The sequence below is a fragment of the Leuresthes tenuis genome, unplaced genomic scaffold, assembly GCF_036924035.1.
Source record: "Leuresthes tenuis unplaced genomic scaffold, fLeuTen1.0.hap1 SCAF_2, whole genome shotgun sequence".
NCBI classification, from domain to species: domain Eukaryota; kingdom Metazoa; phylum Chordata; class Actinopteri; order Atheriniformes; family Atherinopsidae; genus Leuresthes; species Leuresthes tenuis.
In genome coordinates, this window is record NW_027325356.1 from 22,762,511 (window position 1) to 22,782,743 (window position 20,233).

Below are 20,233 nucleotides of genomic sequence, written 5' to 3' on the forward strand. Positions count from 1 at the left end.
CCTGTCCCTCTCTTATGAACTATCATCAAGTACAGCTTTTAACGAAACTTTTACATTTTCTGAAATGATATAAAGCCTTAGTGCTGCTCACTGGTACTGTGTGAGCACAGATTGTTACCATATAGCCATTTAATAGATTTCATACAATAGCCTGTCATGTAACTTTTGATAAAGACATATTCTGCACTATTAAAGCTCATACAGTGTCTTTATTCATCTGTATCAGGAAACATACAACAACATGTGAATTGTTTGAATTATTATTAAAGTGCAATTATACTGTAGATTACATTGCTATTATACTGTACAATAAAGCAAACTATTTGATGCTGCAATTTGTCAGAATATTAAACATACTTTAAAAAGGCACATAAAACGCATGATTAATCCTTATTTAGCAGTTCATTGTGGCCCCGAGTCTCTCAGAGGGAGAAACTGTCAGTGTGAAACCCTTGATGATGATTGGATGATGAGGGAGGGGACAGTATAAAGAGTCTGATAAATGTGAAGTTTCATGGTCTCCCTTGACAAATCATCAATGGCTAGGAACCTTTAGCAGACACACTCTACTGCTCCCACCCACACAAATTTTACAGAAGTTAAAAGTTCCTTTTTCATTTTTTTCCGTCAAACAACAGGCCTCGTTTATTTAATTCTGCCTGACAGAGCTGAAGGCCTCTGAGTGAAGCGAAGGTCACAAGCTCATGCTATACAATAAGAGAGAGGGAGACATTTTTGGTTTTCGTTGAGTGAGAGGAAATTTTGAAACATTGTGCAATGGTGCCACAAAAGTTTTGAAAGGTTGTGAGAGCGTTTTGCCAACAAAGCGTCTGAGAGTCGGTCCGTTGGAGAAGCGGTCTCCATGTTGCATCCATACAGAATGGAGAGCTATCTCATCCCTCAAGTAAGTATAAATTATTTACACTTTATTATTTAAACCCTTAGGAGACTGTCCTGCATCCGAGGCTTTAAAAAAAGAAGTTCCTGGAGTAGTTTGTTTTTGATGTAGCACTAATTAAAGAAACTTTCGTAGTCCTGAGAGTGGACTGTATATATTATTTCACACTGAGAGACTTAATGTGGTCTCAACTTAGATGTGAATGCAGTTCACAAGCTGTAAGCGTCTTTTATACTACAGGCAACATGAAATTGAAACTCAAAACTTCAAGAGTTTCAGAATTGTAGAGGCAAGAAAAAAATTTGATTACTACAACACAAATGTTGTCTCATCTAACGTGAATGCAGATATATTCAGAGATATTGTGTTTCTTTTAAAATTCAATTTAAAAGTAAATTGATTTACTTCAAAGGATCAGATGAGTAGTGATATAGTTTGTGTTATCAGCATCAGATAAACCATGTAGAACAAAAGTTTTCCTTCAAGACATATCGTGTCTGAAAAATAACTGTTTTCTCTTGCAGCACACCGAAGAAATGTACGAGTCTGACATCTACAGACCTCAAATCGCAGAATATTACAACCCATACGTACTAGATGCAGATATCCAGGCAGGTGAGTTTTACTTCAACTTTTCTTTTGTCTCATGTGGGAAGATTTTGAACCGAAGGAGTCACAACAGTGGGTGATATGTGCGTTTGAAACATTTTAGAATTTAAACTAATGGTAAATCTGTTTAAACTTACTGAAACAATGTCAGGTACTAGATCCACTACAGTGAGCATATTTCTGCTGAACTCATTTCTATAGAATTTCAGGTGAAAGAAAATCTGCTCGTTTTTTGAATAGTTTTTAAAAAGAAATTTTAATTTTCATGTCCATGGCTGAGTGTGGCGACACAGACTTTTTTGGTTTATTGTACATAAAAAGACTGCTGTGTGTGCAGCTGGAGCGCACCACATTAGGGTGTATGGAACACAGGAAACAGATGCCTTTTCTTTCGGCCGCTATAACTACAGACATAGAACAACTTTCGCCCCATGGGGTTTTGTTGATACATGAGAGGTACTTTACTTTCTCTTATAATGTACTATTTTGAATGTTGCACCAAAACAACTGAAATAGTGGGTGGGTGGAGGAGTTTTCGATAAAAACAGTTGATATCTACTATGTAGATATCTTATATCTATATCACATATGGTAGAAAATTTCAAATGAAGAAATGTGTTGATAGAGGATGACTATTATCAGTTTACACTGGTTGAGTGGCTTTTGATCTAATCCAGTTTATTATTTTGTTTATCATATTTCTTTTGTGCTCTTCTGTTTTAATACTTTCAAAGCTGGCTTGTTAAACATTCTCACTTATTCTTAAACGTATATCTGGCGACAAAAAAAACAGCCAAAGACGGTATGAAAAAGAGTGCAAATTTAATGTTGACAGCTGTAGTTACACTGCTTCTGTGGCAACAAACAGGAAAGAGCATCATGCTGATCAAACAAATTAAAACTCCACCATACTGCTACGTCCAGTTTCTGCTGTTTGACTACTTTAAATTATACAAAAACTTGAATCTAAGCGTCTATTTCTACTTCATCAATTAATTTTTGGGGCATTTTCTTAGCTATGTGCGGAGGTGTGAGTCTAAATCAACATCTGTTATCTTTCCATAACGATATGTGTTGCAAATGTTGAGACAGAAAATAGGCGATGGCATGAAGAAAAAAAAAAGTCTTTGGCCATTACACTGTTTCTCCCCTTCTCCATTTAGATCACTGGGAGTACCACCCTCATCCTCACGTGCACCCTGTAGAGTTTGAAAATCTCCAAGAGACCAACTTCACAGAGCTACAGAGTGTACAGGCTCTCCACGCGCCTGGACTCATACGACACGACGCCATACGATATGATCCAGAAAACCTGCTCGATCCAAATCTAGGTGCACATTCACATGTGTTGCAGCAGCAAGTAAGTTCTTGTGTCACCCACAGTTAACCCACATACATATCTATATATATATATAGATATATATTACATTGTAGTCAGAGGCAACCACATAATGACTGTAAAGACTCTTTGTTGAAATGATAACAATGACCTGAGGTAGGGCTTTCCTGAGCCGTACTAATTTTACTGATCGCAGAAAGAATCAGTCATATGACTCACTTTTTGATAATATAGAGTTAGAGGGCGGTGAAACCATGTGAGCATTGGGTTTACTTTTGTTGATTTGCTTGGCTCATTGATCCGAAAGAAATGTTGCGCAGAAGCACCATATTCACTGATGTCGACACATTCTCCACTTGGACCTCTAAATCCCAAAATATCATCTCAGCTCACGGTTGGGATTTAAAGAGGATTTCTGGAGGTGGGGGGCCTTTTTAAGGTCATGAGACAAAAATCAGGAAGTGAATCTCTGAATTACAAGAAACACTTTAATTTTAGAGTTTTTCTCTTTTTTTCCAGTTTAAAAACTATATTTTCTTTGAATAGGCTCTGAATGCTCAGCAAAGTCACATCTGCATGCTTCAGCCCTCCGTTTGTGAACCAATGAACTAGAACCGACGTCTCAGCTTTTGGACAGCATTTATGTTCAGCATGTCTAACCACATCAACATTTTCAGTATGAAACCTCCTGACTTCCTTGTTGAGTGGCTCCAGCATTACAAACTCATGCCATGCAGACAAACACAATCTATTTTATAAGTCACAAAAGCATTTGTATTCAATAGATTGTTTAAAACATTACATGACTTAATGCATTAGATTAGTGCGATAGCACTTTCTTGGTTAGATGTCTAGACCAAAATTGAAATAGATATTTTACCTAATGTCTGAAGAGGTAAAGTACAAGCAGAAACAGTACACAAGAGTTATCTGTAGAAAAATTCAATTTCATATTATTTGAAAAACAATTTCTTTTTAACAACAACACTTTTTTAACAGAAACTTACCTCTAAAACAAAGCCTGCATCTTTGCTGTCAGTAATCCTTTTTGCAAAGAATGCACACGTGCTTTTAGATCAGGTGATAGGCATGTTTTTTCAGAAGGGAAATTTCACCTCACAAATTAAAAGTGCTGTTTTCACAAGGTGAGGGCAATGTGTGTGAATCTGGGTGTTGAAGACTCTATGAGACATTAATACGACAAATTCGATACGAAAATACAACATGACACTGTTCACGTATTCACATGTCCACCACAGACTGTTTTTTTTTTTTTCACAGCATGAAATGAGTACATTGACAAGTTTTGCCCCACCAGTCACACCTCTACAGCAGCGTCCACACATCACAGCTCAAGCATAGAAATTTTATTTTTAATACTTTCCCTCACACTGAGAAACTTCTGGGAGATTAGATGTGCTTGTGTTTCATGTTGTGCAATGGTGCAATGGCAACTGTGTGCCAGTTACTACATAAGCTATCTGAAAAGACTAAGTTTAAAAACCAACTTAGTCTCAAACACCAGCACACTTACGTGGTCAAACATTTAGAGCCTATAAATTAAAGATACATCACAAATAACTATTTGAAAACGTTAAGTGGATTATAAAACATGGAAAGAGTAACTTTTTAAGATTTTGTGTTGACAAAAATATAGTATTTAAAGGAAAATCTACCATAAAACTGTTTTTATTGATTAATATACTGAGAGATCAAAATAAAAGAACGAATTTATATTAAAGTAAACTGAGCTTCCCTAATAGCTGGAACAGTACTATGTGGTCCAAATAACTTTTTTTTTGCTGGAAAAAAATGTGATGGTGGGTAGTAGTGATGCTGGAAGGAAATCCATGCATATTTCATGAATCACATTATTTGAATAAATTTAGTCAAAGATATCCTGAAACTTGTTGCCTCTGAAGCTCAAGTTGTAGTTGTAGTTATATAGTTGTAGTTTGGCGTTTGTCCTCTGATTTAAAAAAGAGATCGTGACAGCATTCTGCAGCTGTTCTGCCAAACCGTTCGCAGAGCAACACACAGGGAGGGCTCGTGTTATGACATTTTGATGTGAGAATAACTATCTTTGATTCACATCGTGTAGGTAGCGTTCTTCCCTCGGACTTTGTTCCCATCACACGGGTCCCAGCGCAGCTCGGATGATGACGAGCACGAAGGACGAAGTCCCCCTCTGGAGGTGTCTGATGAGGAATGCTTGAGAGATCGAGTCCCGTATGTCATGCCAGCAGAGCTGGGTAAGGAACTGTGATGCCACTTCAGACTGTATGTGTATTGTATCTTACTACTTTCAGAGTCATTGGCAAAGTGAAGATTTTCAGCCATCCAGGTTGTTTGCTTTGTCTGTAAAAGTGCAAAGTCACGGCACTTGCCTAAGATTCCATGATGACAACAATGATGACTGGTATTAATGACATGTCAGCTGCTTTTAGTTCTCCGTTGAGCAGTGAAGAGTGCATGCTAGTATGACACGACACCACCACCATGAACTGGTAGAGAAAGATCTTCTACAAAGGCTTCTTTCTGTAAAGTGAATGAGTGTCGTCGTCCTTGCATTAACATTTTGGAGTTTTGTCATTGAGTTGTGTCAGCTTTATGTTCTGCTGACAATTTAAGTTGAACTTTCAGGATGGGCCACTAGTTGCACAACAGTTTGTTACACTGCTGGTCTTGCATCTTCAGTGGAAGTGGACCATGAAAAGAGAGGGAGGGCTTTTTAATTTAGGATGGATTTAATACAGGACAGTGGAACCAAGAAAAGCCTATATACCAGGAAAATGACCCCTACTAATGACACGCCTTCATGTCTGAGATTAGTGTGGTGATCTTTTGCACATCTGCATGAATGTGACAGTCAGCAGCATGTTTGTTGAATAGATGTTGACTCATTGTGCCTCAGAGTCTCAGTATCAGTGGGAGTCATAGTTCTGGGAGGTGCCCTTTTCTCTGAAGTTAACTATGGTTTGCTATGGACTCTTCTAGCCATTTTAAGATTTACCGGGACCAGCTGAGTCTACAGTTTGGGTTTGTCAAGTGGTTAAAACATAATCTACCTTTTCCAGTCATTGCATGATACCTGGGGCACCATGTTTTGTTTTTTTTGCCTTTTTGTTGGTTGGGCTCACTTCACATCTGGTACTAAACTAAGACCCAGTCAGTTATTTGTGGGAACGAAAACACCTTGATAGTAGATTTTTTTTTTTTCTTAATTACAGTATTTCATTAATTTTACTTTGATTATTTACTAAACAACTAGCCTGCATAATCAGAAAGTGTAAAGATTTTTTGAGTGTTTTGCCCAGGCGGGTGGGACATGGCAGCCAGTAATCCATAAAAACAATATTTCGATGCTATACATTGTTACAGGGTCAATCAAGTAATGATGTTTTCCAAACTTTAACCACCTTTTCTAAGTACTTTTGACTCCATCTCTAACACACTATATATTTTTTGTATTTGTTGAATCAATGAGAAAGAATTTTTGAAAGAATTTTTTGCACTGGCCTACAGTCTGTGCTGCTAGAGTGATTTCTCCTCAGACATTTTAGACCTTTTTCATCAATTATGATGAGTTGCTACAGCAGTGGAGGAGTTGTTTAGAAACAGCAGCAGCTGATTAAGCTTCCAAAGCAAGAAGAAAACGAAGAAATAGGCAGAGGAAGTTTAAATTGTCTCTTCTGTTTAACACCATGGGGAAAGTCAAAGGGACAAGTTTGGGGACAAGTTTGGAGCGCACATTATAGCACATTATTTTATCTACCGAGAGAGTTCACAAGTATTATTCAGTTAACGGTGAATGGTGTATAGCTGTCTGTGACATAATCAGTTCAGTTGTTGCCAGGCTACAAACACAGCATCCCAACACATTCATGGCGATTTCTGGAGATTTCTCCTTCGCTGCAACACTTCCAACTTCCCAACATTTGTCAACTGCCCCATCAGAGAAAATAAAAAATGTATCCTATTCAAGTGTAAAAGTTCAAACCCCTGCTTCAACTATTTACTTTAAAACAACATGGTGAGTAACAAAGGCTAATCAGTCCCGGGCTTGAAAGAATATGTCTAAAAGAGGCTACCTTGACTTACTCTGCCTCCCCCTATAGCTTGTCCATCTCCAGAAGTCAGGTGAAGAAACAGCTGGAGAGACTGAACTGGATCAAGATGGTGTCAGTCTCAGGGTCCTAAAGGCATGTGCAGAGCAGCTATGTGTTAGTCCAAGTCAGGGAAAAGGCAAGGGAATCTTGTCTTTTTTCAGTGCCAAATAAATGACATTCATTAGCAATCAGTAACTTCAGAGCAATTGCCCAAACATCAAGAGAATACTGGAGAGACTGTTATTGACTCACTACAGTAGGCAAGTGAACACCTTTCAGGAGGCACTACAGTTTGCTTATCATCCTGGGGTTGGTGTTTAGGATACCATTATCTACCTCCTTCAGTGAGCCCACTCCCATTAGGACCAAGCAGGCAGTCACGTGAGGATTATGTTCTTTGATTTCTCCAGTGACGTTAATAGAATTCAGTCAGCAGTGTTATTTAAAAATCTTCAGAAAATACATGTGGATGCGTCCGTAATCGCCAGGATTATCAACTACGAGATAAACAAACCACACTTTGTGAGACTGAAGATTTGTGTGTCTGAGAAGGTGGTCAGCAGCACAAGAACACAACAGGGACTGTACTCTCACCATTTCCCTTCAATCTGTACACTCCAGACTTCCAGTACAACTCAGGGTTCTGTGATCTCCAGAAACAGATGACTCTACAATCATTACAGACAAGAAGCTGCACACAGGGAGTTAGTCAAAAACTTTGTGACATGGTGTGGGAACAATTGTCTCATCTTAAATATAAAACAAAAGAGATGACCGTGGATTTTAGGAGGACAAGGAACAAGCAAAAAACTATAATTACTCTGGGAGAGGAGGTAATGGAGGACTATAGATAGCTTTGAGTTCACCTTCACAACACAATAAAACTAGAAATGTAACATTTAAGCTGTCGACGAGAAGGGACAGAGCAGACTGTACTTCTTGAAAAAGCTTAAGTCCTTCAGTATTTGCAACAAGGTGTTGCATATCTTTTATAATTTTCTGATGGAAGGTGCAAACTGCTTTGAAGCCACCTGTTGAGGCAGCAGCAATTAAGTGACTATTTTCCATTTGGCCATGAGTTTAAAGATAAACAGATCCTAAAGGAGGCCGAATATAGTATATTCTGAATCTGTACAGTAGAATAAAATTTATTTTTACTGAATTGCCTTATGACTGATGTTCTTACTATGCTGTGCAACTGATTTTGTGGATGGAAATTTAATCAAACGAAAAGATATTTCCTGTTTCTACACATGACCAAACAAGTAATGAGAATACAAGTTGTTTTACTTTATGTATACCTGTATTTAAAGTCAGTTCTGATTATACAATGCTTTCGTGTTTCCAAAGGCAATAAAAAGAAGATACGTCTGTACCAGTTCCTGCTGGACCTTTTAAGGAACGGTGACATGAAGGACAGTATCTGGTGGGTGGACAGAGAGAAGGGGACATTCCAATTTTCTTCCAAACACAAGGAGGCTCTCGCGCACCGCTGGGGAATCCAGAAAGGAAACCGCAAAAAAATGACCTATCAGAAGATGGCCCGTGCCTTACGTAACTATGGTAAAACTGGAGAGGTGAAAAAGATCAAGAAGAAGCTGACATATCAGTTCAGTGACGAGGTTCTGGGAAAGAGTCATCTGGAGAGAAAACCATACATGTAGGCAGGAGAGATTAATTCTGGTATAACTTTAGGTGCTTGTTCAAATCTCCTGATCTGGCACATAGCATTATATGAATGGTACTAATACTGCTGTACAGTGGGAGCAGTCATCTGGAAAAAATGCTGAATAGAACTATAGACTCAGGCTCTCAGAGTCCCCAAAGAGTTTTGAGTTGATGAGACCCAATTCACAGCTAAATGTTCTGAATTAGCTCCATGGAGAGAAATTCAGGAACAAGTATAAAAAATACATTCAATAAAATTAATCAGTGAGGGTGATCTAGATGACGCAAGAACCTCTCTTTACAATGTAAACCAGTTCAGTGACGTGCATCTTCAAAACTGCTACAAGCCATCATGAACATTAACAGTTATAGTGCTCAGTAAACTCCACAAGATCTAGTTTAATAAACATTCCCAAATATTTGCTCTCAGTTCTAAGTCTGTGTAGCTCATGTTATGTTGTGGGATTTTTTTCTTTTCTTTTCCTTTTCTGTGTGTTTTTCTATGAGGTTATTGTTCATTGGCTTTATCAGAATGTCAGGACTGATACAAGGCAAAACCTCAGAGGGAGAAGCCCACATCAACTGTATATGTCTGGAGTTTTTAATAACTCACCTGTAAGAATTTTATTTAGATGTAAAGTCATGTATTATTATGGGCAGGGCCATTAAGAGAGATGATTTTTGCAATGGACATGTTGTTCCTGGGCTCTTGTACTGTTGTATCTCAGTGGGCCTCATTATTCTTTCTACTGTGTTCACACCTCTTGTGTTTGGACGTGCATAAGTTCTCTTGATTGTGGGTAAATCTACTGTGTGTGTATAGCATATTTACATGCAATTTTGTATTTAAAACAGCCTGGAGACACAAAAAGGTCATTGATGAGATGGACTGACTTTGAGGTTCCACTGTGATTAGATAATATATCGTGCCTTATACGACAGTTACTTACATTATAAGAAATAAATTGTACAAATAAATGAAAGTGTAAGACTATGAATTGCTTGTGAAAAATAAATTGTGCATCGGTACATGTGCACCGTAACATTTGTAAAGCTCGCCGAGAGGGGATTTCAACTTACAGAGTCAAAATGCAAAAAGAAGAAGAGACACTCAAACAGTTGATTATTGTTGAATGAGGTCTGATATCTTTCACTGGATGTCAAAGATAACTGGTAAACTATGAGGAACTATGGGGTTAATGGAGGGCTGGGGATGTGAAGTGGCTTGTCACACAGTCCTTACATAGATCCTCCTGTGAATCCTGACACACTGCAGACACCAGCTCATAGTAGGTGTGAGGAGTGTAACGTCTTTGTGTCTCTTTGTGGTTCTTTATCAAAGGTGTTTGTTCACTAGTTTAAAAAGACAAAGCTATTTTTATCAAGTTCTCTGAATAAATGTTATCAAATTCATATCAACTTCTCTACCACCACATCTCCATTTTAACAGAAAAACAGGAAGTCATAACTTAACAACACTCTAGAAACTAACATCACTGATGGAATTCAGTTTGACGAAATGAGAAGCACTAGATTCCTCAAATTGAATTGAATACAACAATAAAAACTAACTTTGATTCTGAAATAGCATGTGCTTACTTGCGCAGTGCAGAGTGTAATATGAAATGACCACAGCCCTTGATGCCCCTGATGTAAAGAGCCAACAGCTCCCCACAATGGTCAAATTGTGACTCAAACCCAAAGCAAACAAGGGCCAGATTCAGTTCACATAGAAAACAACACAAAACAAAACAGAAAGATAAAGTACAGTTGAACCCAACACAGAACCAGATGATTAATCTAATTTTAGACACATAAAATTAATTGCATCTAATAATGTATTCATAAAATTCTGAAGCATGTATATATATATATATATATATATATATATATATATATATATATATATATATATACATGACTCAGAATTTTACATATATATATATATATATACACATGCTTCATGTATATATATACATGCTATATTAAAGAGAGATAGCTGTAAATATAATACTTAATTTAATAATTGTATAATAGTAGTACATTAGTGTCTGTAAAGTATATGACAGTATAATGTAGGAACACAATAAAGTACAGCACAGTATATTATTATAGGTATGACTGTATGTTATGGTAGTATATAGCAATAAAGTGAAGTACAGTATATAGTATGACATGCAGGAATAACTGAGAGTTTCCCTGCCATGCCACTTTAAACATCAATCTTTATAACTGAGTTTTAGCTGGAAAAGAGGACATTGGGTAATCTGTGGCTTGTAGAAGGGGATCTGGAGACAGAAGACTCTCTCGTTACAGAGTGAAAAACACCTTCATCTCTTTTACAATGAAACATAGTAGTCATACTCAGATGTATAGTGATAGGGTGCAGCAAAGATGTGTGGAGAGCGAACACTTCCTTTGGATTCAAAGTTCTAAATTTAACCACTGCCTTGCATCAATTCCCCTCCCTCTCAAGGCCTATCAGTGAGACGAGGTGCTGAGGAAAGGATGGTTGAAATATAGCCAAAGGTCAGGCGTGACAGGGGGTGGTGTGGGGCAGGGTGGAGTGGCAGGGGCTGGGTTACTGCAGGGATGGGGCAAGCTTTGATGGGGGAGAAGGAGTGGGTGGTTTGTTTTTTTAGACGTTGTGTTAGGGCTGGAAAAAAAATGGCAGGAGAGGTGGGATGGTTCATGAAAGGAGGGGAGGCTGTTTGGAAACAGGAGCACTATTAAAGGCAGAGAGACAAAGACAGCAGACTGTTTAGGAACAGTGAAACACACTGTTAGGGATAGGAGATCATTCAGGATGCCAGAGCCTGTCAAAAAAACAGGTAAGTGTCCTATTAAGCAACTTTGAATCTTACTTGCTCCTGCAACTCTTGATATCATATTGACTTTCTGGTTTTCAGACCTTCTGTTTGTTTTCCACAAAGTAATCCCTCAAAAATTCACATACAGTACCTTTAAATTTGTAATTGTGTTCATAACCTAAGGCAATTTGTAAATGTAACTTTGCTTGAGCTTTACTTACTTTACTGAGTGTGAAAAATTAGGGGCAACAGCCTTTAAACTATAAACCACTATCACATGGCTTGCTTGAGAACTTGCATGTACATCATTTTCATGATGAGAAGGGATATCACATTTAACTTCACTATAATGCGATACTTACATTTTATACATGTAAATTATTTTTTTACATTATGTATCCACTGCATTACTTCTGTCATTTAGTCACAATTAAAGTTACGTTTTGGGCATTCAGATAGTAAAAACCTGGGGTGCAACTTATTTTAAACAGAAAAAAATATGTCTTAAAAACAAAAGAAAAAAAAGTTTTTTTTTACATGACGAGTATCTATAAATGTATTGAGTCAAATACAAAAGTGGGCTCTTGGTAAAGTGTATCCCGTTTCAGCATCTTAAAATAAAGTCACGACAATGCAGTAGACCAAGTACAGTAACATCTACAGTATCCAGTTCCTCTAATTCAAATATTCTCCATGGCTTAATAAGATGCCACAGGCTTCTCAGTAATGTGATGTACCAACATTCATAGTCCTGGGCCAAAATCAGAACATACCACATGCAATTATGTGTCATCAGTTAAAGTGTTTCCAGTGAGAAACTCTTTGGTCTTGTCATGAACTCCCATCGATTCGACCCAGGTGGACTCATCGCTGAATGTGAACTCGATGCGGTCACATTTCCAGCGTCACTGCATTCACAAAATGATCCACTGATCCAAAAATGTTCAATGGGATTCCGACTTGACAAATGACTTTCCAGAGTTTTTGTTTGCGCTCTTCATTGAGAATGAATGGCTGCATGTGGAGCGAGAAGGCCAACATCTCACATATCAGATGACACAGTGGTGACCAAATGGCCAGCTCGTGTGTGCTAAGACCTCTAGAGTGACGGATTTGTGCAGTTATGATAATCTTGAGCCTGTAGCTTTGCTCCAAGCCATTATCAACACTCTGCTGTTGATGTCGTGCTTTTTTCTTTTTTCTTTTCAATTTCAGTCCATTGGTGTCTTTCCAGTTGGTTTGAGTTTGTTTGTGTTTAAGTTAGCTTTCCCCGAATGTTATAATTTCTCAAGTGATTCTGACAACAAAATATTGCAAATCTTAGCATTCAACCATTCACAAAAATGGATATAAATGTATATATACTATTTATCTATTCATTTTTTTCATCTTACATGTAGATACCAACTCATCCCAAACATTGCCTATGAATAAATAATGTCAGTGAGGTAGTTATTAATAGTAAAAGCTTTCACCACTGTCTTGAATGACAAAGTCAGCCTCTTGTTCTTGTCTTTTACTCACCACAAAATTGGTAAAATGGCTGAAACCAGATCACACTAGTGGTTGAATGGACAGTGAATCAAGACTGAATGAAACTCACAAATCAGTGGTAATTTCCCAGCCCTAAAAGAAGAATTAGAATTTTGACAAAGTAAACCCATTTGGCTGCTTGTGTACTCAACAATTAGAAGTCAATTAACAAACTTAGTATTAGGCATTTTTATTTGTGTGTCACTTTAAGTTTGATCCTTACCTGACATTTAACAAAGATTTGTCAGTCTAAGTTGTATTTAAGCCTTGCGTCACAGCATGCCAGCTATTGCTTTGTTGAGAGTAAACTTTAAATAACATTAGTTAATTATGTCATCTTGACATTTAGCTACGACACCGAGATATCATTTCTAATATAGTGTAGTTAGCAAAAAACTGTCTGAGCTGAAATGAAGTTTACTGGCAGTTTGTTTACTAAAATCATGACTAAAATGACACCTGAGAGGAATCTTAGTCACTCTGATGTTTAAACTCATCTAAAAGTGTCAAAGGTACAGCAGCATGAATGACAACTTGACAAAAGGGGCACGTCATTCTTCTTTGTCTGCCTCCAGAGTAATAAAAATAGCGTATGGCTAATCCCTGGATTATGATACCTGCCGCAACTGAAGCCCTTCCAGCCTCATTGAATCGTCCCTTACACACAGTGCACACCCTATATTTAAACCTCCGCTTGTTGGGTCATCCAGCAACAAGTTTTATTCACATAATTTTTTTTTTACAATATCATGTTGAACTGCTCCACACTCAAACCTGCAAAGCATGCACCTGTAAAACACCAACATAAACGTCACGATTCTAAAGACTTGCTGCTGGTGTTAAACACATCCTGTGTCAGAGCTGTCAGTTACACTATTTTTAAGCCTCTTTGAAAAAGACAAGTGGTTGAGTGTAACATTGCTGAGCATGACTAAGAGCTTTCCCAAACTGGACAAAAAGCAGAAAACCTAAGACCTAAAGTTTTTTCATACAAACTTGCAATGAGGGGTTTTCCACAGTGATGGTGTATTATTATCTTCATAGATTACTACACAATGCTTGTTACTGCCACTGATTTGTGCATGATTGTGCAATCTTGTGCCATTATTACACAATAATTGTTTGTTAACGCTCTTGATGTTTCTTTCATTGTCTTTGCTTTGACCTCTGCTGTTTGACTCTCTGACATCATATTTTTGGACACTTTATTTTCAAAAAATAATATCTTACATTTGTTCTAATCGATTAAACTACTTGATTAGAAGAGTAAAAATGAATAACTGTGATGATCAGCATTTTTAGTCCTTTACTTACTTTTCTTCTGTCAACTTAAGCATCATAAGGGTTTTTTTTTTTCATTTACTTTTATGACTCTCCATAGGCTTTCAAACAGCCACCACATGAGTTACAGACTGTACTATAGATTTTAATATGTGCAGCTAATGATGAATGCCACCATCCATCTTTCTTCCTTCCTCTCTGGCCCCAACCTTGATATTAGTTTTATATAAGCAAGACAGGACAGCATGACCAATCTCTCACCACTGAAGCCTATGCGCAGGTATTCATTTAGAAGAAGAAGCCAAAAGAATCCTAAACAGAATAAGTATATATGTTCTGATTCCTGATTCGGTATCCTGATTTAAATAAGACAACAAGTTTGCCTCACAAAGACTGACGTTATGTGACTTACCAGATGTTTCCAGTCTGAGATGACAAACAATAAACTTACATGACTGACTGCTGTCCTCCCAGATTCCATCAATTGTTGTTACTGCTTTGTTTGTCCTCGAGGTAAGCGCTTTACTTGCCACACAAGAAAACTGCTTCTTCTACTGAATTACAACCATTAGCAACATGGCCTACACCGCCACACTCAGGTGACACAACAGCCTAATTGATTTGCTTCAAACCCATCTATGAAAACTTTGAAACATTCGCATTTCTTTTGTTTGGATTTTTTGAAAGATTGCTTCAGATTTGCTTTACTAGTGAATGGAAACCTGGGGAATCATGGTACCTGTGTAAATCCCTGAAGACGACTTGATTGCACCGTAACAGCATATTAGTTTAAAAAAAAAAACTCATACATTTCAAAGGGGTTAACTTATTACATATTACATATTTTGAACCCACCCTCTTCAGTTTCAGCATTTGCGAAGAAACCAAAGACTCAGGAGGCAGAGGAGGGGTCCTCCTTGAGCTTTGAAGCTGAGACCGAGAAGGCTGATGCTAAAGTGAAATGGCAGTGCAACTCAAAGGATATTGCCAGTGGTGACAAATATGTAATCACAGCTGATGGAAACAAGCACTCCCTCACTATAAGAGCCATCACCAAGGAAGATGCCAATGTCTATGCAGTGATTGCTGGTGGTTCGAAAGTCAAGTTTGAGCTGAGGGTCATATCAAAGCCAGGTGGGAGACTTTGAAGCTGCTGCTGTGCATTTGAGATCTCCGCTCGTCCACCTAAAGGCTGTGTAGTCGTCACCAAGCACAAAGCAGAGCACTCCATTCAGAAAACCACTGACGCAGAAAATACTTGATGCACTGCCTGTGTTTGATATTTCTGCACCATGTTCTTCGCCCTCTGATGCTTTAACCAAACCTCTGAGACAGCTTTTTATCAGTTTTGTTGGCTTTAAGTTTTGGTTGGACGTCTTGGGAAATGTGCAACTTCTTCTGCAGCTGAGAAATGTTTGATGAGTTAAATATTTTACTTACATTCACAGCAAAGTTTAACCTTCAGACCGGAAATTGGTGGAAGTAGCTGACACATAGACTGGCTCTGAGGCTAACTACTTTACACCTTTTATCTCAGACTATGAAATTCAGTTTTTTTTGTCAATATCAGTTGTATGTGAAGACTCCTTATTACAAGTGTTGGGTATATTAAGGGAGCTACACTAAATACTGTACTGCCACTTTGCTGTGCTAATTTTTGTCCTGGTCACAACTGAAAGCAAAGTCTCCTGGGTTAAAACAAAGCATATAAAGATCATGTTTTAAGAGGAGTAGCTTTTAAATGCCGATCTGTGGTAACAGTTTATATACAAGATGTGAATTAAAATCGAAAGGCAATAGGAAGAAACACTAAATCATATCTGCAGTAGAGCACACATTATGGATTAAATCTTAAGAAACATCCCGTTTGTGTGCTCTGTTAGGCATGTGCTGTCCTATGGTCTGTGTCTTGTGGCCTGTTGCCTCTATGTGTGTGTGATGAGTTTCCAGACAGCACAGATCTAAACAGTAGCTATTTCTATATACAGTAAAGTTTTTATAACTCATTTGTGAAAATATCCCAAGAAGTCCAACCATTCTTTTTAAGCTAGTCACTGGTGTGCTCACATTTTGTTCAGCAGCAGGTCACTTTAACTCACACTGCAGTGTGTGCCGAGCATGTCACAGAACAACATTTGTGCCGTTAGTCTGTCAGTGTGTTCCGCCGAGCTTGTTTGAATTTGATAAGGTGTGAACAAATCTTGGAGAAAGACAGCAGACTAGCGTGCTCAGTGGGGTGCAAGTGCCTGGCTGCAGCTGTCTGTGGATCATATCCCAGCCACCCTCACTCTGTCTGTCTGACGACCTTGACCCCCACACCAGCACATTATTTCCTCGTGAGTAACCACCACTTGACTGGCACTGAGGACAGGCATGAGAGGCAGCTGATAACATGGAACATGGAAAGTTAGAAAGCCACTCAGAAGTGATAAGAACAAAAGTACTTTTTAGGAGATAAATGTTCGCCAGGAACATTTTTATCATAACAAAACGTTGTTTGAAAGGCTGTTAAATGGAGGACAAGTCTTAAGTGTCATAAAATGGGAACGTGCAGAAATGTAAATTAAACTTTGCAGGGGTGTAGTATATTTCACCAAGTTCTTTATCATTGGAGTTCATCTCTCACTTGTACCTGGATATCTCTGTGTTAATGATAACACAGAAGCTCAAGCTGAGGCCCCCGCTGAAGGAGCCGGGGAGCCTATTGCACAACCAGAAGAGGCCCCCGCTGTGCCCACAGAAGCTCCTGCAAAAGAGGAAACCCCTGCTCCTGCTCCTGCACATGATGCTCACCCAGCTGAAGGTAAGTTATTGCTTCCCAGTATTCTTTAGTCTTTACATGTAATGATGTCCATTTTATCATTGTCTTTGTTTGTCATGAGCATGCCAAAAACAAGGGATTTTGAAATGTTTACACATGAGACGTTGAGCATCGCTGCCTTTAATGTTAACTCTTTAATGTCCTCACTGAGGTAAAAATAGCAACAGGAAGATGTTTCTTTGCATTTAATGTAAGCAACAAGAGAAGAGCAATGTAAAAAATGCTTTGAAATTTTCATTTTCTTTGGGGCACGGATAGTAAGAGTGAACGATTGAGGTGTCTTCACAGTAAGTGTAAAGGAATTCATGTGTAACATGTGAAATACTACAGCTCCCATCTCAGCCATGGTTTTACAGCTCTTATCATAGCAGCCGGTTTAAGAGAGAGGAGTGAGCCCCTCTATTCCATTCATCTCCTCTGAGGACTGTGCTTTTTTCTAAATTGATGTTACAGCTTTGCACTGCCACACAAAGTAAACATGAACACAAATCACTCTCAATAACCCTTGAAGCACATTTTTACCATAAGAAAGATCATACAGCACTGAGCCTGAGCTGGCACTGGCACACCCGGCAAACCGAGCTTAGACTACCGTGCACTAATACTTGACTGGCAAACTCATAGTCAAATACTTTTACCTCATCTGCAGTTTGGCCACAAACACTATATGTAGTCTTCTTCATACGGCCCAGGACGCAAAACAATAATCCAAAGCAAGGGTCAGCTGGCGGGCTGTCGACCATTCATTTGTTTCATGTTTTCAATTCTATGTCAAAAACTCCATAAACTCTGGGCCTCACCATCCGACCTGCTGTCTTTGCCACATACTACTGCTTTCTGTGGTGAATGATTACTTTTAAGTGTTTTTTTTATTATCAGAAAGGATTTTTTCAAACCTTTTGTATTTTCTCATAAGAAAGTACAGCTAATTCACAACAGTAACTGAAGTTTAACAGTGCGCCTAACTTTTTACCTTATTCAAGCGAATAAGGTATTCAAATTTTTTATTTTTCCTGTGCTTTTTCAGATTAATATTTAAACCAAATATTCGGTTTTGCTCTTTGTGGATAGGCAAAAGCGTCCATCTGTCAGCATACACACTGTATTTTCAGCAGGGAATGCATTTTGTTCTTCCAAAACTATTTCAGCACCTATAAGGGGAAATGCGAGGTCCATTTTTAAATGATTTACTTTCTGCAATTTACTCGAAGTGTCTTGAATGAGACAAAATTTTAAGGTTAAATGTCGTATGAGCTCCAAGCTCATGATATGCTCGTTTCAAAATTAACATTGACCAGATAACTTCATGCTGAGGTGTTCTATTTCAACTCTGCTGGATTTTCAGATGCTCAACATCCAGACACAAGACAAGACTTGACTGGACTCTTCACAGAGAAACCTCAGAGTGGAGAGGTCACTGTGGGTGAGTTGTTTCACAATACAATCATTTTCACATGTATTTGTACTGGGTGGCTCTTCTTTAACAACATTTTACCCATTACATTTCAGTATTTCCACTGTTATGCAAAGGGTTGGATTGATGTAAATTCAGTTCAAACACAAGCTATTTGTAAATGTGAAAAGAGGATCCTATGAATGTGGGAAATAAACTTCATCTGTAAAGGACATGAAAACAACAAACAAAAAGTCAAAGTTGCTAAAGAAGCGAGTAAATTCTTCATTTGTGCAGGTGAAAATATCACATTTGTGGCTAAAGTGAATGCTGAGTCACTGCTCAAGAAACCCACCATCAAATGGTTCAAGGGGAAGTGGATGGACCTCGCCAGCAAGTCTGGAAAACACCTGCAGCTAAAAGAGACGTACGACCGTAACACCAAGGTAAAAAGTTATGTTTTTGTGTGCTTTCATTTAAAAAGCTCAGAAATTTGGCAGATTCTTCATATTGGTCATAAAAATGTGCAACAAAGTCTGACATTTTACACTGAGGCAACAAAAAAAGTATTTTCAAAGTTCTAGTGTCTCAGGTACTTCTCCTGATAATATGTTGAACTCCAAACCTGTCATCTCAGAGGTAACATTGAGGCAAAGTCACATCAAAATATTTTATAAAGCGAATAAAGAAATGTGAACAAGAGCTGCTTTCTTCACAACAATGCAAAAACTGATTCATAGCCTTTTACAAACTGCAAGTATGAAGCACATCACATTTAGGTTGAGATGTTGAGTCGTGAATATTGTATCTTGCAGGTGTACACATTTGAGATGCAAATCATTGCTGCGAAGCCTAATTTCGCTGGAGCTTACAGATGTGAAGTTTCATCCAGGGACAAGTTTGACAGCTGCAACTTTGAATTAACTGTGCACGGTGAGTGTTGTTTATGTCAGCCATTACTGTTGCCTAAAATGTTTTTGGATTAGTTGCAGCACTGACTGTCATGCATCCCAACGACTGATGAACCTGTTCTACCTTTCAGAGGCTCGTGCTCAAGAAGGCCTGGACATCAGAGCAGCTTTTAGACGCACGTAAGTTACTTAAAAACTGCATTAAGATTCAGTTGTGCAGATTATTTGTTTCATTACCACTTAATACTGTTTTCAGTTGCATTTAGCAAAAATTTGCTCACTAAGATTTTGACTTTTGTATCTTAAAGTGTTCAATAATATCACACAGTTGTAAAGTGAAACTCAATCTCCTGTCTTTACAGGGATTATGGAAACCATCTTAGATTACATGAAGCAAACAGTGGTTAAGAAATTATTCTGGCTTCAAATGAGGAAAAAAAAAGATTAATCTAAGAATCAAAGTAGTGAGAGTGAGGTACAAGTTCAGTCATTTTTGACATAAAGTTTGGCTCCAACTTGTCCCAGCAAAAGCATCCTTTCTGTCCTAAATAGGGCACTGTTGATAAAAACTGACTTGAAAATGTACGTTTTTATGAAAAGAATGTCAGAAAAATCTAGTTCTCTGTTGTAGTGCCGATCCTCGCATTTTGCTTTTGAGACTTCTGTATTTTTTCAAATCTCATCTTAAATTTCATGTTGCATATTGAATCTAAATTTTTTTTTTTAAAAGCACAAATACAGTTGCTATTGAAGTAAAGTGGATTGCTATCCTGCTATGTATGAACAATAACTGTGGAAATGCTAACCTATCAGGAGTGAAGCCGGTAAGAAGAAAGGTGGACCAGGAACAAGGTAGTAGAA

The 20,233-nt window shown here is 38.1% G+C and overlaps 2 protein-coding genes across 2 annotated transcripts in view; both read left to right on the plus strand.

Moving 5' to 3' along the window:
• The first annotated feature begins 507 nt into the window (after nt 1-507).
• spi1b (Spi-1 proto-oncogene b) lies at nt 508-9,666 on the plus strand. The gene is made up of 5 exons (XM_072380711.1): nt 508-904; nt 1,423-1,513; nt 2,671-2,867; nt 4,948-5,098; nt 8,306-9,666. Exons 1-5 carry the CDS (start codon nt 863-865, stop codon nt 8,617-8,619), a joined length of 795 nt encoding a protein of 264 aa, XP_072236812.1. The 5' UTR covers nt 508-862; the 3' UTR covers nt 8,620-9,666.
• A 1,679-nt stretch (nt 9,667-11,345) lies between these two features.
• Nucleotides 11,346-20,233, plus strand: part of mybpc3 (myosin binding protein C3) — a 37,108-nt gene continuing 28,220 nt past the window's right edge. The window contains exons 1-8 of the mRNA XM_072380712.1: nt 11,346-11,454; nt 15,112-15,381; nt 16,910-17,050; nt 18,414-18,491; nt 18,759-18,907; nt 19,277-19,394; nt 19,504-19,552; nt 20,186-20,224. Of these exons, the coding sequence (XP_072236813.1) occupies nt 11,430-11,454; nt 15,112-15,381; nt 16,910-17,050; nt 18,414-18,491; nt 18,759-18,907; nt 19,277-19,394; nt 19,504-19,552; nt 20,186-20,224 (869 nt within the window). The 5' untranslated portion in view covers nt 11,346-11,429. The remainder of the gene's footprint in view (nt 11,455-15,111; nt 15,382-16,909; nt 17,051-18,413; nt 18,492-18,758; nt 18,908-19,276; nt 19,395-19,503; nt 19,553-20,185; nt 20,225-20,233) is intronic.